Source organism: Megalops cyprinoides, chromosome 2 (genome assembly GCF_013368585.1).
Source record: "Megalops cyprinoides isolate fMegCyp1 chromosome 2, fMegCyp1.pri, whole genome shotgun sequence".
Classification (NCBI taxonomy): domain Eukaryota; kingdom Metazoa; phylum Chordata; class Actinopteri; order Elopiformes; family Megalopidae; genus Megalops; species Megalops cyprinoides.
In genome coordinates this window covers 26847970-26874900 of record NC_050584.1, presented here as the reverse complement: position 1 = coordinate 26874900, position 26931 = coordinate 26847970, and the positions used below count along the sequence as shown (strand labels likewise).

The window sequence follows — 26931 nt, the reverse complement described above, 5'->3', positions numbered from 1 at the left end:
CCCTCCTGAAATGTCATACCTATTGTTTTTAGTTCCTTTTTGCCTTTCGTTTTCCCTGGTGACCTACCTGAGCTGAGAGATAGATGAGAAAATGCTGAGAAAAAAAATGCAGGAATAGCAAATTATATATATGTGTGTGTGTGTGTGTGTGTGTGTGTGTGTGTGTGTGTGTGTTGTGTGTGTGTTTGTGTGTGTACATATCTTTACAAGCAAACTGCATATGCAGGAATCGATAACAGATTAGTCAATGGAGACTCCCATACAAATTGTGTATTGATTACAATTTCAAAACATGCAAACTCTACTGACAGACTCCTGCAGAGATCTGGGTGGAGAGTATCAGAGCTACTCGAGCTGAGAATTCCCAGACTGATGATTCATAAGGCAATGCCTGATGGAACCCACATGCCTGGTGACACCCTCCTAAATAAATCTATAGCACCACATTGAAACATTATGGTTTGCAATTGGGCATGCTCACTTCCGGCTGGTCTGGGGGAGTGGAGATGGACTGCTGACATGGGGAAGGGTGGCACTTCCTGCAAAAAGGTGCTTTTCATGTGTGTGTGTGCGTGCAGTGTACCCTCTAACGTGCCTTGACGACATCTCCGTTGTACCACATGTGCGTGAAATATTCAAATGCAGCACCTCCATCAACTCCAATTCAAAGAGAAACTTAAGGCTCTCAGTTTATTACCATCTCCCATAAACCATAATTCTAGATGTCCAGCCATTATTGCAGTTGTCTCAGTGAGTTCTCAGGGCAATAAGGAGCAGGAGGGGGCTGATGGTATTTCACTCGTTGAGATACATTTGAGCAGCAAATGGATGAACTGAGTCAAGGGAAGTGCCGTATATTTAAGCACAACATCCAAAACGCAAGTTTTAAAATGCTCAGAATGGCTTAAGAGGGCCTGGCGGAGAGTGGGGCGGGCAGAAAAGTAAAATGACATTCCAAAGTGCCCATAATGACATAATGGATGCCGAAATGCCGCAGAGTGTAAAGTCAGCTCAAAGGCAAGCAAATAACATCCTTTTTACAAAATGGCAGAGATGAAACCTCATCACTTCCCGCAGCGGATTTTTTATTTATTATTTGTATTTATTTATTTATTTATTTATTTATTTATTTTCTTCAGGACCTAGGGAGGTGTTGCCTCGCACAGTCCTCTTGCCCCCGCAAGAGAGGGGAAAGTAATTGGCGGAAAAATATCAAAATCTCATCAATCAACGCCGAGGCAGCTGGCAAGCAAGGGGAAGACGTTCCGAGCAACAGCGAGCTGCAGCGTCGGAGATGAAAGACTCAGCGGGAAGGAAGATGAGATATCGAAAAGGATGAGTCAACGGAAAAAAAAAAACGGCAATGCTCCGAATGCCCTCCTCGGCCTAGCTCCTGCTGCACAGCCGGATAAGGCTAAATAAAAAAACAAAAAAAAAAACAAAGAGCATGTAAATTACGCAAAGCTGCTCAAGCCAATCGTTAAATGCACTTTAGCGCAGACATAAACAATGCTCCCTCACCGTCTCACCCAAATCGATAATTAAGGCAGAAAATAAGGTGTACAGAACGAAAACTTTCCAGGGGATGATTATGCATGGAAATGCATTAAATAGGCACAGAATATTGACTGTGCTGCTCTAGCTCCCGTTGTTGGGGCCCAGAAGCTGAGAGATTAATTAAGTTCGCTGGTTGCAGAACTTCATACGCTGCCCGCTGTTTTGCGTAACTTTCAGTCACCGAAGACGGAACACTGAGAAAATTTCTATTCCGCACACGAGCGCATGTTTTCCAGTGATGCGCTGCTTTTGAGAGAAAAAGACACCGTGCCAAAAAACAGCCTTCAATCCGTGAAAGAGAACGGAATAACATCATCTGGTTTCTCAACGTTCGTTTTAAGCTCTTTTTAATTGGCCAAGTCCTTTGAGAGATGGCTCGCAGCACAGTGCTGTTAGAATTTGTAAGAAGGAAAGGGGCCTCAAACATCAAAACGCACAACAGAAGTCAACAACAAGGAACTAAGCCTTGACTGTTATTATATGTGTCATTATTATTTATTAGTACTATTTATTAGTCTAGTATATCAGTAGACTTGTCAGACATTTTTATTGAGGGTGGCTTGAAATTCTCAATGAAAGCATGAAATCCACTATTAAACAACATATAGCAGGAAGTAACTCATTGGAATGCAGTTTGAAATAAGAACTGTCAAGACAAGGATTGTCAAAGTGAACTCCATCCGAGAAGCAGCCAATGGAACTGGAAGGACATGGGCTACTGTTGAAGATAACAAAAAAGATAGTACAAAACAATAAATAAATAACTAATTATTCAAGCAACAGTAAATGTAAGGACTTAAATGAAACATGCTTTTGCTCAGCAATTATAGAGAACGAGAACAATTCAAAGAGGCTTTGCTTGTCTGACATTAAGCGCACCGCGAGGCATGAGGTTTTGAGACAGGAAGTGACATCAGCGGATTGACGGCACGTGCGGCTGTGCTGTCAGGGCTTCCGGTCGGAGCTCTCTGACACACCGCTGTGGATGGATGGTAATTATCCCTGTAATGAAATAAAGTCTGTGGCGGTGGCTTCAGGGCATCGCAGGGCCATCTCTGTGTCATAACGCAGCTTCAATTAACAGTGAGACGCTGAGTGAGTGAGTAAACTGCCTGCTATATATTTATTTTTTCTGCATGTATATTAGCGTGACTCTACACGCTGACTTGCAGCAGCGACAGGCTCTGGTTTTATGATATGTAGCAATGCAATGTATGTACCGGGATGTATCAGGCCAAAGAAAATGCAGCAGCAATACATTTTTACAGCAAAGCGAGAGGCTGAGGTTTTACGATTTATATTATTATATCTTACAATAACACAATGGTTGTTGGGCTGTATCAGGTCAAAGCAACTACAGCTACAGCTATAAGTCCAATTAAAACACAGCTTTTTTCCAGTTCTCCTCTCCGGTCAGAGAATTTTGTCTCCAGTGCTGCCATGTGACCCGACCGTCTGTGAGAGAGCAGGCCAGTGCTTGGGTTGCAGAGATGCTTTTGGGAGTGCCGGCTGAGTAAACACGAACCAAAAAAAAAAAAAAGACATACCAACACAGCTAAGCACAGTAAAGGGAGTACTCGCGAGACACAGGACTTGGCAGGATCATCTGTTCTTATCACATTGATTCTCCCCTCTTATCCCTGCCCTGGGGACCTGCCCAAATGTCTGCAAACCTCTCTGCTCCTGCAGGTCCGCCAAGACTGTTCTGGGTTTGCCGAGAATTTTTCAAGCCGGCCGACTGCATCCTGCAACCCAGCAAAAAAGTCCACACAGAGATGAGGGTGGTTACCAAGGTAACTCCCCCGTTAGCCTTTGTGTGGTATATTAAAGAGCTGCTCCGCTAGGGGAAGTGGGGGCCGGCTAATCCGTCTGACAACAAATGGTGCAATATGTGTTAGTGACAGAATGCTGGTATTTATTCTGGGCAAACACATGTGGACCTCTTGTTTTAATAAGAGCGTTCTCTTCGGAGGAACTGTTAGCTAGCTCTAGATTTTGACTTGACGCATCTGGACTTGCAAACGAGCAGTTGCAGGTTCATTTCCATGGGGTGGAAGTGCTGTTGGCATTTAACCTGATTTATTTAAATATCTGTAAGATTTCATGAACCACAATATGCTACAGGTCACAAAATAACTTGCACAAACTCATGCTTTATTCCCACCTCTGTCCCTACAATACACAAACTAATCTGAGACCTCCTGTCCCTCTGAGTCAATGAACACCATACTGTAACCAGACACCTTTTGTTCTGTCATCCAGGAGGAATCACCCACTGCTACATTTGAATGTAAACATTTCAAGGTGATTGTCCAGAAAGATTAAGTCTTGGTTTTAAATAAGTTAAGGTTTAAATTGGATTAAATTGGATGTGTTTTAACAATCATTTTGAGATGCTTGGACAGACCAGGATGTTGTAATAGACAGTTTGATACAAAGGGCAACTGTTAACGCCTGGCCTGAGCATTGTCAGAAGAAATACCATCAAAGCTAAACACATTTCTCTGTCCCATGCGACACTAGTATTACAGTGTACATTGACCGTCTAGATGTGTATGCAATTGTTTTCAATAAATTGTTATTTCTTTGACTTCTGTGACATTCTTTTCTGGTGTAACACCTGACAATCTAAGTTGAAAATGAAAGAGTCAAAGAGTTGTTTCCTTGGTATTATTAGTATTACAGTTGTTTTACAGTTTTTCTTTTATGTTATAACTGGAAAACAATTCAAAGGTGTGGTGACTTCAGTGTCCTACATGAGGATGCTTATTTGATGACTAAATAACACTGTACAAGAGACAGCGGTCTCAAATCATCCCTCCAAAGGGTTTCTGTGCTGCCATCTACATAAGTTTGCAAGTGGCTAACATAATGGATGAAAACCCCATAGACAGAAATAGTAAACATAAAAGTGGATGTTGTTGCTTGTAGTCTTAGGATAGCACTATAAGATACCATGAAAACAAAAACATATATATAACAGACCCATCAAAAATAGCTATGACAATGAAAGAGAATAGTGAAATATAACCAACTGAGAAAAAAAACAAACAAACAAACAAAAAAAAACCCTTTGTTCAATATTATATTTTCAAGGCCCTTCACACTATTTTTGCATGGGCCTGTCTTGGATTTATAAGCCATGAGCTCAAATGCATTAAACTCCCATGTTACTATGCATTACATTACACTATTTGCTTAGCAGATGCTCTTTTCCACAGCGAATCATATGGCTTACACACAGCTTTTATCCATTTTATGCAGCTAGACATTTGTTTAGGTTGTGTACCTTGTTCAAAGAACAGCACTGAATACTGGAAAAAAAAAAACAAAGAAAGAGGAATGTACAAGAGTTTCAAATACCTTCATTGTCCTTAAGGGTGAAGTTGGGATTCAAAGGGCTGTCTTTCGGGAGGGAGAAGGAAAAACGTGGTCCGTTTGCGAAGTCGTCTTTGTCCACAGCAGTAATTGTCTGGATCACCTGTTGGATGGAGAGAGAAACCTTTTTTTTTCAAATTACACAGAATGGCAAGTTTACTCCCTCACCAAACTTCAAACAAATCAAAGGCCAACCGGCAGCTGCACACAGACACCAAACCAGAACAGAAAGAAAAAGCCAGAGGAATGAGAAAGTAGTGTATCTGTCAGAATGTCAAAAGTGCGGTTGCAAGAGCCAAAACCTTTCCCCTCGCTTACTCACCCCTGAGCGCCATCTCTGATTGGGAGATCTAAAAATTGTTGCTGCAGGTCGTCCGGGGTCCACACTGACTTTCCTCTGGCCCACTTTTATTTTTGTGAAAAGGGGAACAATAAATTCAACAGCCTCTTCCCATCTGGGCCTCCCACTGTCTGCCCTCTTTCTCTCGCTCACTATGGGGCGTCAGCAGCACAGTGCTGAAGGGGGCACCCTGGAAGCCATGTCAGTGGTGTTTTGTCAGCTTGTTAACCTAATTGGCTCCCACCTCAGGACAGCTGACAGAGGACCGCCCCGGAGGGGGGGAGGTGACCAATTACGTCCGGCCATGGCTCATCCGCTACACCAGGGATCCAGGAAAAGAGGTGTAGAAGGGGACCTGGTGCTTTGACATTCACCTGCTGTTTCTTTTTTTTCTTCTTCCCATCCCCACCACGAAAATCAGAACATGCCACCTCCCACATCACTTCCTTTCCCCTTATTGAAATGACTTCTCCCAGCCCATTGAGCTGTTTGAAAATCCACACACTGATCACTTCATTTCAGTCTGGCAGAACCAAGCACTGTGAGATATGAGAGGATGGTTGAGCTGTCAATCAATCGGTTACAAATGCTAATATGGTGATCTCAGGAGATGAGGGAGTGCATTACAGAAAAAATATGCAAATGTATAAATATGAATTTGCAACAAAATGTTTGAATTTGAATTCATGAGTTATTGTTCAGGGTAACCTTACTCTTTATTGGGTGATGTGTAACTACAGTCTATGAGGTTTAAACAGCACTGTCTTAGTTCTGAATGGCACAAGCAGCATCTATAGTTGTATCAGATTTACTGAACGCCTTCTCACTGCAATGCTAACCACAGTACCATATTCACGCTACAAAACTGCTCCACCTGTTCCTCTCTCGCTGAAATGGCAGCCCTTGGTTCAATTTTTGCTGTGGTGTTTTGACAACGCTCCTTTTGTTAAAAAAAAAAAATGCATAGCTTATCATCAGGATCACCTGACTCCAGCCCCTCCTTCGCTGCATGCGAGCTGTTGCAGCGCAGCACTCTCAGGCGGAGGGGCTGATATGCGCGTGCTGTGCGGATTCCAGCCGTCACGCTTTGCTGCCCACACGCCTGTTTTGAATGAGTGATGATTAGCCTCTTCACTGCTCCTGCCTCGTGCGTGCTCAGTCTGGGCCTATCAGCTCGCGGAGGTGGTAAAACTCATCCGAATCTGGATAATTCAAGAGGTCATAGTGCTGCAGAAGTGGCGGGTGACAGTAAGTCCGGCCCCCCAGATTTCTGATAGGTGTGACGTGAAAGGCGCTGACCAATCAAAGCCTCTGTTTACCTGAAGGGAAGTAGAACAGAGCGGGCATGTTTATGGAACAAAGATGTTCATTCTGTTAAGGAGACCTTGGTGCCAAGCTTATGTTTGATTCGTCCGTTTCTTTTTTTCCCATTGTTATGAAGGGGCAGTATCTCACTCACACACCTACACGCATACATGCTTTTGTTTTGGTTTTTTTACTTTTGGCACCTGCTGTTACGTCATCACGCAGCTGACGGTCCCTTGAAGGGTGGGGCTACCTCTGATTGCCTTCATAGGAGCTCCAGGTGATCAAGGTGTTAGGGAGATTAGCGTGTGAATGGCGGCAAGTTTCAAAGCGAGCAAGTGGTTTGCCTCGAAGGAAGAGGAAGATACGCGCTTGACCAACTCATGGGCACGGAGCTGACTCAATGTACGAGCTAGCGGTAAAATAATTTCAAGTATATGTGCATTTTGGTTGTTGGAATAAGAATAATGACGGCACGCCATTGAACCACCCCGCGATGGACGACGTTGCCATCCACGCCCCCCCTCCACGGGCTGAGGGATTTCTTTTCTCACGTCTACACGGTGGGTGCTACCACACTACGTTTAGGAAAAAAAAAGAAAACTTAAAAAATAATAAAAACAAACCTGGAACACATATGATGACTGCGGAGCTGGCCGCAGAACACGGATCCGAAGGCAACAGGTAGGCTCCATCCCTTCTGAGGGCCATCTGGTGCCAGTTTTATTTTGAATTTGGTTTTCCTTTTGTACAGGTTGCAGCCCACACTACATAACAACAAGCCAGGGAAGGAACGAGTCTGTAACACCATGAAGGTACACTCACCTGCCCTGGTCTGATGCCTTCACACACAATGACCTCGCCTTCCATAGCGATCTGTGGCGGGTTGTCGTTCACGTCCAAGACCTGAACTGTGACGGGGACATGGCTGAGGAGACTAGGGTTGTCTGGGAAAACAAAGCAAAAACCAAACAAAAGGAAAGCTCTCAGAAACCTCAAATGCACATTCAAACACGAGGGTCGGACACGACAAAAGCTCACATCCACATGACTTTACCCTTTCCAATTGGATCCAGGATTTCAGTCTATTGGTATGGAAAAAAGGGGGCATCACAAACCCCAATTTTGGCTCAAATGACACATTTTATCAGTGACCTTCCGTGACTCTCAGCTGCCTGCATGTGCATTACCTCCCAGAATGTTTTGGTTTAGATTTCAGATAAATGGCAGCGCCAATGGGAGCACATCCCTATCTAATGACTATTTTTCCCCCCTCTCAAAGGACAGATTATTCCCTTTCACAGCCCTGTACACAAGTCCTTAACTAACACAACACACAAAGTATAGGTGGCTTGCACAGGCAGCTTGTAAAGCTTGGGTGAATAGACTGGTGGTGGGTGGGAAGTGGACGGGGATGGGGATGGGGATGGGGATGGGGGGGGGGCCTTTTCTGTTGACACCGCTGCAGGGTATATTTGTATCATGACAGCTCCTGCACAAGCAGATTGCGGTTTGCCTGCTTGTGTGGTGGTTTGCACTGGAACACTTGAACTGCACTATTTACTTTGCACTTTATGGCTCAATGAGTTGCCCTGCCTGCCGACGTTACCGTACACGCCTGCAGAATCCGGTCAGTGTCAGCGGAGGTGAACTCACAGAGCTTAAGACAGAGGGCCTCTTAAAGAGGCGTGTGCAATTTGACTGAGCCGGGAGTTTCAAAAGAAACCGAACACGATGGGGTTATTAAATCTTTGCTTCTTGCAGTTAGTCTTCTACGATATAACAGCAATCGGTCATGCTTTACTTATTGTGAAAGTGTACTGTTAGGAAACTGTTATGTTGTACTGTACATTACATTACATGCATTTAGCAGATGCCCTTATCCAGAGTGACTTCCAGCACAACAGAACATAAATGTACCTATTCAAGTTAAATGAGCAACAGTGTCAGACCTGGCTAACAACACTCCCAGACCAGTGAGTGAGAGCACATTGCTAGAAATATAAGTTTAAATCTCTAAAGTTTGACTTCGAACTTATGACTAGGCTGAGTCTTGGCCAAAAGCCCATTTGTGTACATTTGAATTTTACTCTAATTACTGCACGTTAAAGGACAGATTTATTCTGCTTAATGGGAAGAAATGCCTCTGTAGGCCGCAGTTAATTTTGACTGTTAATGAGAGGGGAATAAAGACACATTTAAATTTGTTTACGACGTACAACTCAAGATTTGCGCCATGAACCACAGCAAGAACGAAGCAGAGCGATGCCAGTGGATTACGCCGATCATTCATAATTCCCTGATTTGAATTAATTATTGTCTTTTTCCTTTTATTCTCTCCTCTCCTTTGAGTGAGCATAATGAGTTGATGGCTTTCCGGTGGACACTGAGACAATGCCAGCGCCTGCATCACGGATGGGAGAGTGGTGCTGCTGTTGCCGATGGGGCTCAGGGGACCACACGGCCCAAGCTTTCGCTCACTGGCGTGCTTCTAAGTGCCTGCACTCTAAGAGTCATTACGCTTCAAGAGTTATAGGAGTGTGTTGACTCTGCAGTTCTCCCATAGCGGATTTACCTCTGCTAGGCAACATATTCTGCTTACATTATCACTAACTTAAGAGTGACAGGAAGGTCATCTTCAGAAATGTAAATATTTACACTGATACACTGACTAAAAACAATGTATCCAGTTTATTAAACAGACATGGGTTTTATTATTATTAGAATTATTTGCACATGATTTTACAGTCAGAGGCTGGCTTCTGGCCTGAATTTAGGGGGAGGGATGAGCATCTCCTCTCTCTCGACCAATGAGATCTCACAATATCTCTTCTTCTCTTGTCCGGCCAAACAACGCCTGTTCTCTGAGTCTTTCAAATCTGTCTATCCCTTACGTCCTGCCACTCCTTGATTGTTGACCCCATTTACCCCACACACTAACTTATTCAGTGTAGTTTTTAACATATGCAACCCCTCTCCACCTTGGATGATGTGTTGTGAGTGTTTTGTCACAAAATGACTGCCATGCATTACCCACGTGGGTACCACAAATTGGTGGCAGTTGAGGTGAGTCCCCCCTTCAATGCAAACTCTGTATAGCTTTTTGAAATCCTTGAAAGGCACCATATAAATGCAATCCATCATTATCATCATTTTTAGTAAGGCCCATTGAGCCCTGCTCCTTACCACCGCCATTGCTTGTATCAGTCTTTGTAAAACTTGATCACTCAGAGCATAGCCTACCTCCCAACCTCCCTTTCTCTCCCTCTTCTGCCTTTGGTTCCAATCTCCCATATCTGTCCCTCCATGCCTCTCCTCTCTCTCTCTTTCTCTCCCTCTCCCCCTTTCTCTTCCTGTCTCTCTCTTTCTCTCTTTCTTTCCCTGCAAGTCAACTGTTCCCCTGTGATAACATGGAGTGAGGGTGGCATTCTCCAAGAGGTGTCGTCCACCCTTCCCACAAGAGCATGCCACCGTTTTCTCACGCAGAGAGCAACTTAATGCTGAAATTACATCTAGGGCGCAGGCGACACTTATATACACACATATTCAGTATTTTCCTTATCTCGCGGCTGCATTTGAATGACATGATTTATTACGATTTCAGAGCCCCACATAAGCAGCTCTCACACACGTGGCCTTGCGAAAGAGCAGGCTGTTAGTCTCCTGCATTCTGCTACAATAACGTGGTGGGGTAAAATCACTTCAAGCAGCCGAACGCAGATAAAGCATTCCTTCATTTGGGGGGGGGGGGGGTCAATATGACCTTTAGGATGCTGGCACAATGCAATATGCAGCAAATTCATACTTCAGCTGACATTGGAAATAAAGCAAGTAATTGCCAGGGTCAACGATGCTGCAGAAGTATGTCACGCAACGCGCAAGTCTTACAGAGGGACAGTTGGGAACCTGCGCTGTAATCACTAAAGCAATTTTCCTACCAGGCCAAGGGCCCGCCACCTCTCTTCAAACGAAACTTTCTCTAACAAACTATCCCCATGGCAACTCTGGCAGCACTCCACAAATTGGACCAGCGCTTTTTGTTCTACAGTGTCACAAATGCCTGGTGCTTAATAAGTGCTTAAGTGCTTCAGTTTTTTCAGTACAACAAAAAAGCCTGATCCTGTATAGTTTTACAAACTGAGCATATTCACATGTTAAAGAAAAAGATCATGTTGGCACTTTATTTTCCACTCCCACCTAATGACCAGTTTTGTCGTGTTAAGATTGTTTTTTTATTTTATTTTATTCATTTTATCTTTTCAGGGCTCTGACAAGTGGTTTACATTGGCCACACTGATGTATGATTTTTACCAACACAGACGTAGAATAGGAATATAAGCCTGTTGTCTTTGCCTATTTACCCAAACAGTATTACAGTAGAAAGGGTACCAGAGAGGTTAATTGCTTAGATAGAAATCTGAGCATAACAGGAAAAATCAATTGATCTCCCAATCAACATTCATTATCCCTCAAATTTTTAACACATTGCTCTACAATCCCTCACAAAGCATGTGTTTATTTCTGAGTCTATAAAGATGTAAATCTACAGTGAAAATAATGCATTTTTTTCTGATTGTTAGATTTAACAAAAAAGGGTATGGCTAATGACCACACCGTTTGGAAAATCCATCCATATTTTGGGTGTGCCACAGTACTTACCAACCTCCGACGCGATCACAGTGATGTTATGCCAGGCCATCTCCTCTCTGTCGAGGACATGTGTTGTCTTTATGGTTCCACTGTTGGCGTCGATGTTGAAATATGTATCTCCATGCAAACTGCGGTCAATGAAATACCTATTTTTAGAGTGGAGGGAACAATTAAAATTGCATGAGTACCGCCTCTGCACAGACCAGAAGACAAAAAAAAAATGTCCAAAAGACAAGGCAAGTGCATCACAATGGAATTAAAAGAAGAGATCCTAAAAGGGCTGACTTTGTACAAGTCCCTGCAGAGGCATTGCGTAACACATGGATAGGGATGTACTTTATAGTAAAGTCATGACAATGCATCCCTAGAAAGGGCCTTAGGTAGACAGGCACAATATCTTCTCTGGCTCTGACATCTTTGTGTGGTTCTATGACTTTGATGTGTGCCATTATGCGTGAGCATGGACGTATGTATTTGAATGAATGTGGTTGAGTATTCTTGTGTGTGTGTGGGTGCGTGCATGTGTATTTGTAAATGCTCATGAATACCATTATGCAGACTCATGAACTGCTTCATAAGACATGTCTGTCTACACAAGCAAGAAGCAAGTGTGGAAAGAATGCAAAGGTATTGTCCACACTGGCAAGATACACCTACAGTGATGCCGATCGTACTGTTATCTTGTTTAACAAATGATTCCTTACCAAATGAATGCAACGCAATGTATTTTTAATTTTCTTCTCTCTGTCGAAACTTTTGTTTCTGTAGTTAATTCCTTCTATCATTGCTGTTAATTGTTAAGAAAAAATCAATTGCAAAGAAAAGGCTTTCTATTAACTGACATAATGAATATAACATCATTAACCTCCTTATGGCACATTTTGTTGAACAGTTTCATTCACTTTTTATTCTACTTTTACTAAGAGGGAATAAAACACATAGTGAGGTTCATATACCATGAAGTTTTCCACAGGATACAGGAGTTACAATCAGGTACAACAATAAGCAAAGTGATCACAGTGTCACTGTGGAGGACTCTCACCAGGCCCAATAGGCAATGTTAGGAGATGAGCAACATTCTGCGTTATACTGTAGAGATGCGTTCTTGCAAGACTGCCGACTGAACATACACACGCAATTAAAGCCTAGCTGATGTATAAAATAGGTAACTGAAGTAACTGAAGTTTTTTCGTTGCTGCTGCTATCATTGTTGTTTTCTTTATTAATTAGGCAGTTCAAAATTATCACAGTACATCAGGGGCGGAGCCGATGGCTCATTGCAGAGGGGGCGAGGACCTGTAGTGGGCCCTTACACAGCCCATTATAGGCTGCATGGAGATGCAAGACAGATCCAAGAGAAATGTGGATTATAATAAGAATCTCATTGCGTGAGACCATTTTTAAATGGTTCCGTCAGCAGTGACGGCGATGGGAAATAAAACAAGACAGCCGGCGATCGCCTAGTTCCTTCTTTGGGACTCGAACAGAGGGCGTAAATTTTCTGTTTGTACACTTACACAAGGATAGGATACTGGACGGCAAAGTCTTCTGTAACTCTATTGTGTCTCTGCTCATTCAAAATAAATATTGCGGCGAGAAACTTAGCTAGGGGTCGGTCAAAACCATTACACCGTCAGTCTGACTTTTTATTTTTTGCCGCAATCAAGACACACAAACAAACTTTATTCAAAATATTCAAATGCATGTTCAGTCAGGTAGATTGAGCCCAATGTTGGCCCCTTTGTAACTGGAAGAACCGCGGGCCTGGGGCAGCCGCACCCTCTGCCCCCCCCACCCGTTCGCTCCGCTACAACAGTACATAATTACTGTTATAGGGCCCTTATGGTTAATAAAGTAAAGTTAAACAAAATGGCAAAAAAGACATGAAAAAAAATTATTTGAAGGTATGCCAAAAAGAGAGTCAGCATCCGCCCTGCAAGTCAATTAAATATCAGGAGAACTTCTGTCATTTTTGCCTGAAAGCTTTTCTGAGCTTTCTACAAAAAAAGAAACCCGTGTGGAGTCTATGTCAGTCATTAAGTTCATTCATTTTATTAAATTAATTAATTAGCTTCTGAAGCATAATTTAACAGAATGCCATCTACTGCAGGTAGAACAAAACTATGGCCAAGGTCTGCAAAGATAAACAACACTAAAGTACACTATATGGACAAAAGTATTTGGCCACACCTGTTTTTCAGGGTTTGGGCTAGGCCCCTTATCTCCAGTGACGTGCAATCTTAATGCTTCAGCATACCAAGACATTTTGGACAATGCTATGCTTCCAACTTTGTGGCAACAGTTTGGGGAAGGCCCTTTTCTATTCCAACATGACTGTGCCCCAGTGCACAAAGCAAGGACTATAAAGATATGGTTTGATGAGTTCGGTGTGGAAGAACTTGACTGGCTCGCACAGAGCCCTGACCTCAACCCCATCGAGCACCTTTGGGATGAACTGGAATGAGAGATTGCGAGCCAGGCCTTCTCGTCCAACATCAGTGCCTGACCTCATAAATGCTCTTCAGAATGAATGGGCACAAATTCCCACAGAAACACTCAAAAATCTTGTGGAAAGCCTTCCAAGAAGAGTGGAAGCTGTTATAGCTGCAACTCCATATTAAAGTACATGTATTTGAATACAATGTCATTACAATGTAATGGTCAGGTGTACGAATACTTTTGTCCATACAGTGTTTTACAAAAATATGAATACCTTACTATGTTTCTTCTTCTTCTTCTTCTTCTTCTCTTTATTATTATTTTCTTATAACACCATTCATTTTGTGGTCAATTAGCACAAAAAAGCATCAGAAAAGAATCTAGTAGGCTGGTATCTGTCTCTTGCACATTCCAAGACCAAATCTGTGCATATTTTAGCATTCATTTTTGCAGTTCAAGTGGATGTCATCCAAGCATCCCCCATTGTCTTCTGTAGTCTACAATAAACAGAGGCGGGGGGAAGGCGGAAGAATGGACGTGGGGGGGCAATCCAGCCATGAGAACTGTGCTGTCATTTTCATATGCAGATTTCGTTTTTTGTTTCTCGCAAATCCTTTTCAAATATCTTAAGATTCTTATGATTCATCCATTCTGTGTTTTTTTTTCCTTCTTTGTCTCTTTCGTTTCTCCTCCAAAAGACATTCTATGTATTATTCCACATGAAGGCTTATCATAAGTCACATTTCAAACATGCCCACTCACAGAAATTTTGCCGAGGAGAGACACTGCCACGCGGAACAGGTATCAGGGATCAAAGCGAATCACGGAACTTCAAAGAACACGACCGTTGAGGAATGTCCACTGCACCTGTATCTCTCAAATCCAAGCTGAGAGCACTGATTGATTTAAATTTCAGGGCCTTCAAAGCATGTGCAAGTTACTGAGTTACTGTGCCTAAAATAAATTAGAGCACCTTGCAATTCACTGTCTTCGCTTTAAATTAACAGGGGAGAGGACTATATAGCTTGTTGCCTTCAGCATACACAAGCCAGCAACATGAAGTACCTACCCAGTCCTAATTAAAAACTTCCCCTGGAGAGGGAGACTCATTCCACCGTGACAGGATTCACATATTAGCTATTACGTTTCTGACTGTTGTCTCAAAGCATTTGATGGCACATCCCCTCAAGTTGTATGTGTGGTACTGGGATGTGGAGTGTGTGTGCGTGTGGGTACTTTACCTTACATTATTGTCATTTAGCAGATGCTCTTATCCAGAGAGACTTACATAGGTTACAGTTTTTACATGTTATCCATTTATACAGCCAGATATTTACTGAGGCAAAGTACTAGGTACTTTGCCTGAGGATACAACGGCACCATCCAGGCGGGGACTCGAACCTGCAACCTTTTGGTTATGAGCCTGGCTTCTTACCACTACTTAGTTATGTACTTACAAGTATGTGTGCGTGTGGGTACTTATGATGCATGCTCCTCAATATATGCAGCTATTTATTATGGCCATTCATTATGCACTTACTGTAATGTCTAGTTCACAATCTCTAATATGCCCTCTTTTTTATTCCACTGCCTTTCATGTAAGACCCACCCACACGAGAACTGCAGTCAGCACTTCAAAAACCTGGTTTATAATGTATTATTTTTTTTCACATATTTCTCCAGCTCACCTTTGCCTAAATAATGAATTTTTTTTCTGTATTTTACATTATAATTTATTCCCCTAAGAGAGGCCCTTGTCCAGGGCAACCTATCTTGCTTATTTTATTTATATAATTTATTTATATTTAGATGGAAGAATATAGTGTATTTACTAAAGCAGGTTAGTTACCTTCATTTCAGCAGCAGCTGCATCCAGGTTTTTGACCTATGACATTCTGATTATGAGACTGAACTAGTATACCACATTATTGCCTTGTCTTTATTAACTTGAAGGTCTTATGTGGGAGGAAGGAGATTATTCCCATATAAATATATAAAAAAAGAGACATCCGATATGCGATTGGATGTAACGATGATGCGAGCGGTGATGTCAAACATGCCGACCTGATGGCGCTGTTGATGCTGTCGGGGTCCCGCGCCGTCACTGCGCCCACCTCCGTGCCCACCGGCGCGTTCTCGAACACGTCCATGATGTAGTAGTCCATGGAGAAGACGGGTGGCTCATCCACGTCGCCCACCGTGATCTTCAGGGTGGCCCGGTCCTTGAAGGGTCCCAGGTGGGAGAAACGGGGGTCCGGGTGCGTGTTGGCCCCTTCGATGTGGAGGGTGTAGTCCGCCTTCTTCTCATAGTTGAGGGGCTAACCAGGAAATAATCATAATCATAATCATAATTATAATCACAATCATAATAAAATAAAAAGGCAAGTTTTACCATGTGTCATGGTGTGTAGCATTTAGCAACTAAGTGTGGTGCAAAACATATGTCATATGTATATGATCATCACACTGTCAAAAAAAAAAAAAAAAAACATGGGCCCATTCATTTAATTCTTGTCAATGAGTCATGTATATAATGAGCCAGTTCAGGCACCAGGGTTGAATTTAATAACAGTGGAATAGGAGCTCTGGTGTTAACATGGGTGTGGGTGTTAATATTATTGAGCAATAACTTTTGTATTCTGAGACATTTCTCAGGCAGAGAGAGAGACAGAGAGAGAGAAAGATGGAAAATCAAACCATATAGTATTGAGCATTCATCAGTCAGCCCAGTAAAAGGTCATGCAGATGTGGTGCGAATCTAGTATTGGCCTGGTTAAAACTCAGAGCTGTTGTTTTACTCTGGCACAAGTGTACATCTCGTGTTGGCCTGGTTGAAACAGAGAGGTGTGGTTTAACTCTGGCATGGGTGTAAATCTGTTGTAGGCCTAGTTACAACTGAGAGGAATGGCTTTACTCTGGCACGAGCGTAAATCTGGTGTGGGCCTGGTCAAAACTGAGAGCTGTGCTTTCACTCTGGCATGAGTGTAAAATTGTTGTGGGCCTGATTAAAACTGAGAGCTGTGGTTTAACTGTGCCAAAGACTGCTCTTGAGAGGTGTTGTGTAAATGTGGTGCGGGCGTGTCTCCCTTGCCTTTCTCAGCGAGATGATTCCCTCTCGAGTCTCTCTGTCCGTGGAGATGGAGAACACGGAGGCGCCGTCTGCGTTGGTGATGCTGTACTTGATCTCCGCGTTGACGCCCAGGTCCTCATCATTTGCCTTGATCTTTCCCACTGCCTTGCCGACCTGAGCTGATTCCGGGACGTAAAGCTGGTAGTTTTCTGTCAACGCATATAAATACAACACATCAATTACTGACACTAACACTAATAACAGTAAAAGTACAAAAGAAGTTGATGTTGTTATTAGTACTACTATGGTGGCAGTGTAGCTCATAACAGCTGCTGGGGCACTGCAGCTGTACTGTTGGCCGTATAAATGGATAAGATGTAAAAAAAAAAAAACAACAAAAAAAGCCTGTCCCCTATGTCAGTCGCTCTGGATAAGAGAGTCACTAAATGACAATCATGTAATGTAATGTACTACTATGGAGTGGATTTTTGCTGAGAGCCAACAGAGGACTAGACTGACTTCCACCCTTAGCTACTCTGCTACATAAAATTCTCAAGACATTGTTGTACCATTGGGGGCAATGATGGTGCAATCTCGCTGGGGCAGTGAGGGAGCACGTGTCGGTTTATGATGTGTTCCCCAAATAATTCACAACCCGAACTTTATTGCCTAATCAAGGGAAGCTATCTGCTCCCAGGGACTTGCATTTGTGCCCATATGTTATACTTAAAATGGAAAGTGAATACACAATGAGGTTATTACTGCTATTATTAAGAGGGAGAGAAAGCGGAACCACTTGTATCGTGTCTGCACACGCTCTGCAGATGGCTGTCTGCTGGTTCTTGATTATTAAAAATTGAGCTCTGTGGTATAATTAAAACAATTAGTCATATGAAAACAAGCTAGCATAGCCCTGTGAGGCCATAATAAATAACAATTCACTTCCCTTCCCAGTGAGAGTTCATGTAAGTTATTGAGCTATTGGTACTGAGTAGACTAGCTGGGCATTCCAGGAATTAATATGCATTTGAATGAATGATACAATACTGTCGCCATGGAGATTCATCTAAACTTTCTCATATAAACTATCTGGAATAAGGGTAATATGTTATGTTTATTTCCATTGGAAAAAAAAAAAAAAAACACTCATAGGTACCTGATGAGTTGCAAGGTATCTGAAACTAGAAAAATGACGAACTGTTCAGCAGCCATGGGCTTCTGGTCATCAATAGATGATGACACAGCTGGGGTCGCACCCAGCTGTGGGGCTCAGCCTGCTCTCAAGATGAGCACCTTGCTGACTGAGCCACATGGGAACTCCATAAAAGGCTTTTCTTACTGGCAATTTTATCATTACATTACATTACATCACATTTACTTAGCAGATGCTCTTATCCAGTGCAACTTCCAGTGCAAAAGAAGCAACTTCAAGGACAAAATAACATCACTGTGTTTACATGCATGCTTGTATCTTTTTAGCTCAATAATTATCACTGATGTGTCATTTACTATCCTGGACTTTTGCCCTAGTTGCAGCTTTTGCACTGTGCACATTAAGTCTGTATCACAGTTTGTAAGTAAATATTATTATTAATAGAAAAAAGGGGGAAAAAATTCCCCTTTGAAAGCAAATGAGGTCAGACCAAAGATGTCTCATGAATACATACTCTGAGGGAATTTTGGAGGGTTGTCGTTAACATCTGTTAGTGTGATGTTGATTGTAGTAGACCCAGAGAGTCCTCCAACCTGACCCGCCATGTCTTTGGCTTGAATGACCACAGCGTAGTGTTCCCGAGCCTCCCGGTCCATGTTGGCTAAGGCAGTCCTGATGACCCCTGGTGTGAACACAAACGGGTCCGCACACATGGTGAATTAAAACATCTTCGCTATCGTCGTGATTATTGTCAGCTTCATCGCCACCTTGATCTTAGTCGTCACAGAGATCATCTCCATTATTATCAGCATGATCAAAATTAAAATCATAATCAAAATCACCATCATCACTTTCATGTTTATCATACACATCATTATCATCATTGTGTCAAAATCACCGTTATAATTATTACTGTTGTATTCTTCATTGCCATCATCATCATCATCATCATCATCATCGTCATTGTCATCATCATCACCACCACTGTCATCATAGTGAGTATCACAGATTCTCTTTCAAACAGTATTGGTTGTATACCATTCCCCACAAATTTCCAAGCACAGACTCCTTTAAATCAGGGACTCAGCAAAGCCTGTGAAACATGTTGGGAGGACTGAACGTGAACCCTATGTGTACGTAGCTTGCTAACATAACATTGTTTTTTTAATGTTTTCTTTCCTCTTGTTGCACCCACATTTTAGAATCACTAATCACATACTACACTTGCCTCACCAGGGCAAACTCTGCAATGGGGATAAACGAGTGTATTCGCCTGATAAGCTTGCAGAGAAGCAAGCATAGATTGGAGTATAGGCACATCCCCACTGGCACCATCTCAGGCCTGACAAATTGTTTGGTACCTGAGAGCACTGCGACGAGGTAACCCTGCAGACAACTCGAGAGCCCCCGCAGTACTGTTTTAAATGTGTAGAGAGATTCACAGGAAATGCTGTTCACTAGAGGGAAATCCACACATGCACGCAGACACACACATTCACACGGGATGACAGTGAGTGTGAGATAAATGTGCTGTGCTTAGCAGCCAGTGAGTATACACTTGTAATACGCCACAAGCATTTCAGTCAATGTGTTGATTATTGTTTTCGAGGTCTTGTATGAAAATAAATAAATAAATAAAACAGAGTTTTACAGCATGTATAAAAACACACATCAGATAAAACACCTTATTCAGTATTCTTTGTGACTTGAATATCTCCAGTTACTCAAAACCAAGGTTAACCTTTCTTCATATTTCATTATAGTTCAAGTGAGTGCACGACCTTGGAGAGACACAAAATACAGCTTCCCATTTCAATCATGTTTATCATTGCAATAACATTAAAAAAAGCTTCATTGAGTAAAAAATGTAAAAGGAAAAACCTAAATATTTTGAAAAAGTGCAATGCATTTTTTTTTAAAAGAACATCTTGTGTGAGGTGTCCCCTCTTATTGGAAGATTAGCGAATGACAATAATGTCCTCAAGAAACTCCTTTATTATGGCAAGGCCATGCACACCATACTTCAGAGCTTCTTTGTGTTTTTAATTGTTTGATTTGATTGTTGAATTCAATTAAATCCTTTTGAGACATACAGTTATTTTTTGGTCAGAAATCATCCAATATGAAGTTGCATTACATTTACAAATATACAAGCTCGTGTCCTGGACTAATATAAGATGGTCTTCTAACATATTTGATTACTACACAGAGCACCTTAAACTCACAATGGTAAAAACATATTGAAAGGATAAGAAGAAAAAAGTACTGTCCATTACAGAGAACAAAAAAAAAATCACCTCCATCAACATCCAGTACACATCACACGCACGCACAAGTAAAAGAGAACCACCATCTGTATCTACAGACAGCATCCATAACAATTCTCATGTTGCTTTCAATGACAATGTGGCTCTCCGACTAAAATTTCAACTGCATATTCTGTGTCTCAGTAACTAACTTTCTTTTTTTCTGAAGAGAGTACCTTGTTATTCTAGAAACAGTCATGCCAAAGGAGAAAAATGTAGTTCATTTCCAAGATCCTTGCTCCTAGCTGGAGGACAAGGAAAAATTGAAGCCTTGGGGTAAGTAATTGTGTTTTACACACAGTGTGGAAACTGTGCGAAAGTCCTTGTGGATTACGAATTGCGAAGAGCCCGAATGAACACTCCACCTGTCAAACTGTGTTTTTTCTCCTCAAATCGTGTGCTGCTGCAGCATCATTATATCAAACTGTAGAAGCCTTGAGAAGGCTCATATTACTCCGGAAACCTTGAGCCTACAGGCCCCAAGTTAAAGATTAGGGTCTCTATTCAATATAACCAGAGCGTGCTTTGTCTTTAACCTTGAGTAAGAAATTTAAGATTGCTTTTGTGGTTAGTGCAATTTCTTTTCTTTGCGGTGCATTTCACTGTGCAGCGGAGTGATGGCCATACTGTTGCGTACAAAGAACTACATTTTAATGGTAAAGGCTTGGCAAATAGGCCAAAAGGTCCACATCACAGCTTTCTTGTCCTGATAAAAAGCTGTTAATAACTTCGCCCTGTGTGACCAATACAATGTTTGTGCGTGTGTGTATGGATGTCTGTGTCTGTGTTTAACTTTATATGTTTGCATATATATGTGACTGAGTTTTTTCCCCCCTACTTACACTCCTATCTCTTGTTTTCCCCTCTGAGTGAGGGTTCAGCCAATAATAGTAATTTGAAGTCATCCAATAATTACACACTTCTCAGGGAACCCAGTTAAGAGCTCATGCTATCAAAATATTTAGAAAGCTATTATGCGGCTTTCTGGATGGAATGTGATGCGTTTGTGTTAACGGTGAGATGAGAGCAAGACAATGAGAGGGAAAGAAAGAGCAGTAAGAAAAGGGAAAATTGCAGTCCCACAGTGAATGAGAAGTTTAATGTGGAGAGAGACACACCGACCACTTCCTCTTCTCTCTTCTCCGTGCCTCTCCAGCTTCCTTTGTGAGAAATGTCCTCACGTTGGTGGATTTTACTGGTTCAGGTGTGGGTTCAGGTGTGCTTTGTAATTGCTGCTGTTCCCAGACATGCTAACACTGTGTTATACTGCTGTGTTTACACTCTGACCATATGGGCTTTCTGCTAGACAGATCCAGCATTATCTCAGCATTCCAGCATCATCTCAGCATTCAGGAGACCAGTTTGCCAACAGTTATGGTATTTTTAGCAGGATTTAATGTACTGTGGTAGATGTTGCGGGTACTTTGCTTGCTAAATTACCAAACTGCGATACATATGTACAGTATAAGTATATGCATATACATATATGTATATATATATATATATATACATATATATATATATTACATTACTATAATATAATTTAGCAAACATTCTTATCCAAAGTGACCTGCACAGGTTACAGTTTTTACATATTTTACATGTTATGAACCAGCAACCTTTTGATTACAAACTGTTCTGCTTACCCCTATACAACACTGCCAACACTATATCTGTTTGTGTGTGTGTGTGGGCAGTCATGCCAACACATTCTGGAACTCTGGAATTAAACACACTTTGATTAAATAGGGATGTGTCCCCCACTGGAGTTCAGTCAGAGGGTTTAATGTCAGAGCAGAGTGCCCTTTCGTCTGAAACCACTCTGAGAGACAGGCTCAGCACAGCTGTGTCTGAACTGCGGCCGAACCCTTTGGTATCAGGGGTGCAGAACAGCAGATGGGGAACAGTGGTGTCTCTCACCCAGGGGGTTCAATCCGAAGCCCTCCCTGGGCACGGGTCCAGACACTATAAGCACCTGCTGATGCCTCGGTCACAACGTGTCAGAATGAATCAATTTTACAGCGGGCAGGACAGACCCCGCGTGAATGTCTGTGGTTTATGTATATGTGTGTGTGTGTGTGTGTGTGTGTACGTATGTGACTGAGTAAGAGAGATAGTGACATTCAAAATGTCACGTGTCCTCCTGTCCTGTTTTGGATTTCTGAATCGAAAAGCAACTGCTTAACTATTTTGCCAATGCTACACAAGTAACATACAGTAAACAAAAAACAGCCACATGATCCTGAATAAGTAGAAGTAAAAAGTAAAAACGTAAAAAGTATAAGGATGTGGATAATGTCTCTAGACATGTTCTGGTTCCTCAAAATGTACCAGACAGCGAACAGAGAGGTTAGATAATGAGGGAAGGGTGTCTGTCTGATCACTCTTTCAGTAATCCCGCCATCTCCTCCCACAGAGGACAGACACATGACAGACACACTTGTTCCCTCTCCAGATCTCCATCTGCCCATCAGACACCTGTTACCCCTCTGACCGCAGGCTGACCAGCTGTTCGCCTGCACTCAGGTATGGGTTCCAGCCGAACAGAAGAGCGGCTGATTGTTAGCCATGGCTCTAGGTGTTATGCTTTGTTATGTTTCATTTTCTTTCACTTGACACTTTGCAGTATTTTTAAGACATTTGCATATGTTAATGGAAGTGAACTAAACCCAGTGTGTCATACAAAATAAAATAAATAATAAAATAAAAAGTGAGTAAATTCTTGCATTGACTCAAGGCAAAGACACATACATGCAAATACACACACGCACACACACACACACACAAAACATTAAAAAAAAAACACAAAAAAACATGTCTGAAAAAAATCCAGCACCATAGCAGTAATATGAGCCTTCTCAAGTGTAGCAGCACATGATTAGCACACTGCTGCGATTAGCAGACCCCCGTCCCTCACTCTAGGGATTAACAGACCTCTTCATTGCAGCTTGGAGGACAACATCACTGTCCCTTGTCAACTCTCTCTCTCACACACACACACTCACACACACACAAGCACAGTATTGCTCACACAGGGCAAAGAAAGCTGTGGTGTGGACCTTTTGGCCTATTTGCCAAGCCTTAACCCTTAAAATGTAGTACTTTGTACACAACAGTACGGCCGGCACTTCACTACATAGTAAAATAGAAAGAAGTAAAAAAGAAAAGTAAATAAAAGTTACACTAACCACAAAAGCAATCTTACATTACCTGGATCGCTCAAAAATGCAGTCTGCCCAACAGCAGAGCTAAACAAGGCAAGCCAGAAAGACTGAATTCAACACAATGTGACCAGCCACAGGGTCACAAGTGGAGGGAAAAAAAAAACTGCAACTGAAAGAGAGACAAACAGAGGTAGGACACTAGAGTCACTGGCAGAGATCTCAGTTCAAATAAGATATCATAAACCCATGTCAAGCACTATAAACTATTATATTTCCTGGTGTCTGGGGTAAAGCATAATCATTGTACATTAGGTTTTAGGCACAGAAGGGGCTGCATCCAAGGAGGTCAAATGGACCTTGAAAAATGAAAGTTTATCATACAGCCAATGGCCCACTTTTTATATGAGTGAAGCAAGGAATTCAATGGCAAGCTTCAGGTATAACAATTAACCACCTGTCTCCATACACTTATCATCGTAATATTCATGCGTGTCCTTCAGTCATGCTGGCTTGGAGCTACTTTACGGGAGCACAGCCAAGGTTTCAGTGTAGGACTGAATTTTCGGAGAGCTGCTCCTTTTATGAGCCACGCACCCTCTGACCCCACTGTGCCCTTCTCTGTATGCCTGAGCAAAACCGAGAGTAAGCGATGCCTTTTGGAAAGAAATGGGATACATGAGAGTGACATGAGAGGGTTAGGCTGGACGTTCTGCGCATTTCAAATCCGCTGTGCGGGTAGTAAGTACATTTTTGTTTTTTCTGGCACATAGTAAGGATATTTTCACAATACAATAGATTACATTACATTACATTGCTTTCATTTAGCAAAAGCTTTTACCCAGAGCACCTTCCAGCACAATATAAGAGTGTCAGACCAGGGTAACCACACTCCCAGACCCGTGAGTGTGAGCACAACACCATTCAAACCCTACCACAAATTAACCTGTGTGAACCTGAAACTAGACAAGCCTAGAAAACTACAGGAAATCAAGTACACACATTACCATACATCATACAGTCACTAGATCACATTATTGTGCTGGATGCTAATGGAATTGATTGTTGCAGCACCCTGTCTGAATTTTCCAGATGGCACTGAGTTTTAGAGTCCTGTGACACTGAAACATTCTAACATGCACCCTGACATGTTCTGCATGAAACTGTTGTTCACACAACCTTAATGTGCTTATGTACCTCATGCTGTGCAAGTCACTCTGTCTCCATCTGTCTGATCAAATGAATGTATATGTCTTAAACTGTAAAGGCAAGTTTTTAAAAAAGGATTTTTTTCAGGAAACAGCCAAAGGCAAGCTTTTAAAGTAAAGTACAAAAGATCAGTTATGACATAACAGACACACAGTTATCGCCATGGCCAGGAGAGAGTACTTCTGTGCACTTGGGCCTCACTGTGCTCCTCCAGATGCACTGACATCAGCTTCACTGTCAGTTTCCAAGTTTAGAACTTACATTATGGGACCAAAAAAAAAAAAAAAACATGACACGTAAGGTTTATATATCACAAACCACAGGATATGGTAACTGTTATTCAGAGTATAACAAAAGTTTAAGAGTGCTAACCAGGTGCGAGGGAACAAAATATATGGTAAGAGTAATATGATAAGAGTATCTGTTAAAGCATGTGAAGGAATAGCCCTTCACCTCACCCCCAACAGTTTAAATGGTTGTTAATTGTTTAATTGGTTAAATTGAGGATCCTCATTGTCTACTTTCCATCTTGTAAAATAAGTGCTTCATTCAATCAATTACAACTGGGACAGGTTTTATGTTTCTTGATTTAATGATTGTTTCATTGTTTTGTTTGTCTTTGTCTGAGAGCCAGTTAACTGGTCACACCTGCACTAATTAAGGCTTGTTATATACAGGTGTGTGGCCAGGTTCAGAGATTGCTGCAAGCCATTTTGCTATGTTGGAGGTTTTAAACTGGTTCTCCTGTGTTTGTGAGTGGTTTTTTTTAAATAAATTGTTTTTTTGTAAAGTTTTACTCCTTCTGCTAATTTATGTGCAGAGCATCGGCCAGCTCTGTTACAAATGACTAAATGTAAATGTAAATGTTAATATAGTCAGACAATGCACAAACAAAAATGATCTGCTTAATCAAAGATGGAGTAATACCTGTACAATGCACCTGGGGTGCTGGGCTTATGATCTGTTGACTGACTGTGCCCATAGCCACTACTAACCTAAGAAACTCTAAGAAAAAGCCTAAGAAATTAATTTCACACACACACTGACTCATGCAAATGGAACCCTGGAGAAGAAGTGACCGAAGATATATATCAAAGATATATATAGTTTCTCTTCTTACTCTTTGATTGAATGTCCCCAACCAGCAGTTCCGAACAAAGTTGTGTGAAGCATTTGACGGGTTTCCCCGTGGAGCGATGTGGCGGAGTGCGGTTCTCGGCTCTCCTAAAAGCTGTCATTAAGGGACGCCGCAAGGGCACGTCCCCCATCTGTGTGGAGATTATCAATAATTGACAGGGGTGTCAGTCGAGGGGTTTCTGGAGTTTGACGTGGCAGTGGGTGGGCGCTGGGGGGGGGGGGGGGGGGGATCCTCTCGAGCTGTCAACCCTCGCCTCCTTCTCCTCGTCTTGTCTCTGCCCCCGTCTGTCTCTGCCTCTCTCAAACTGCCAAACTCCTTTTCGGGGGGATCTTGTGCTTTTTTCCCCCTATTTCAATCTGAACAAGCCCTCTCAGAAATCACACACCATCATCCCTGCTAACAGATGTGACCCACTGGATGCTCAGGGCCTCACTGGGTGTTTCTGGCGACCAGACCAACAGACGCCACACAATTCTGAGAGAGTTGATAGGAAATCCCTGCCTTGTCTTTTTTGTTAACGTGTCTATTTTGTATTACTCATAATCCTTGCATATTCTGTGTCAATGACACATTGTAGTGCTTCATCACATCTCATTTATTCTTTTCCAATCTTTCTAATATTTGACCCTCCTATCAGATAATCTGTGTCATTAGCACATGTTAACATTAGGTGGCATAGTATTTGCAGTATCTGACATGTTAGATGGCGAGGAGAGAATTGAGCTGTCGCCACTTCTCAGGTCTGCGCTGTGGTCAGCCTTAGATAATCATGCTTGTTAGCTCATTTCTGGAAAGAGTTATCTTCATGGCTATTTCATGATCTAGCTATACTGCTGCATCATTAATCCTCTTTGCCTCTCTCCCTCATCTTCTGTTAATCTTCAGAAGAATTGCAATTTGCTGTTTCCTCCTTTGCATTTATGTTAAGGGGAAGGATTTTTTAAGTTAATACATTAATATGTTAATTTCATACAATTTAATTTGAAAGTTTACAAAGCTCACATCTCCCGCAGCCAAAAATTTTGGATGCCGGCCACAGTCTGAGTGGCGTGCTCTGCAGAGGCTTAGGCTTAGTCTCATGGTGGAAGGACAGTAAGATTTCCAAATTGAACACGTTGTACCGAGCATGTTTAAATGAGAATTTTGAACTTCCCCATTTTCCTTCATTTAAATAATAATCAATCTATTTTGGGCAATCCACTTCAAAGTTCCTTTTTTTCTCTTC

General features: G+C 42.1%; 1 protein-coding gene across 1 annotated transcript in view; it reads right to left on the bottom strand.

The window, feature by feature from the left end:
• LOC118770363 (cadherin-18-like) overlaps nucleotides 1–26931 on the bottom strand; it is an 86281-nt gene that overhangs the window by 10796 nt on the left and 48554 nt on the right. Inside the window, exons 4-9 of the mRNA XM_036517985.1 lie at nucleotides 18407–18574; nucleotides 16761–16948; nucleotides 15734–15987; nucleotides 11240–11376; nucleotides 7406–7527; nucleotides 4921–5038 (exon numbers count right to left, since the gene is read on the bottom strand). Coding sequence (XP_036373878.1) covers nucleotides 4921–5038; nucleotides 7406–7527; nucleotides 11240–11376; nucleotides 15734–15987; nucleotides 16761–16948; nucleotides 18407–18574 — 987 coding nt within the window. The remainder of the gene's footprint in view (nucleotides 1–4920; nucleotides 5039–7405; nucleotides 7528–11239; nucleotides 11377–15733; nucleotides 15988–16760; nucleotides 16949–18406; nucleotides 18575–26931) is intronic.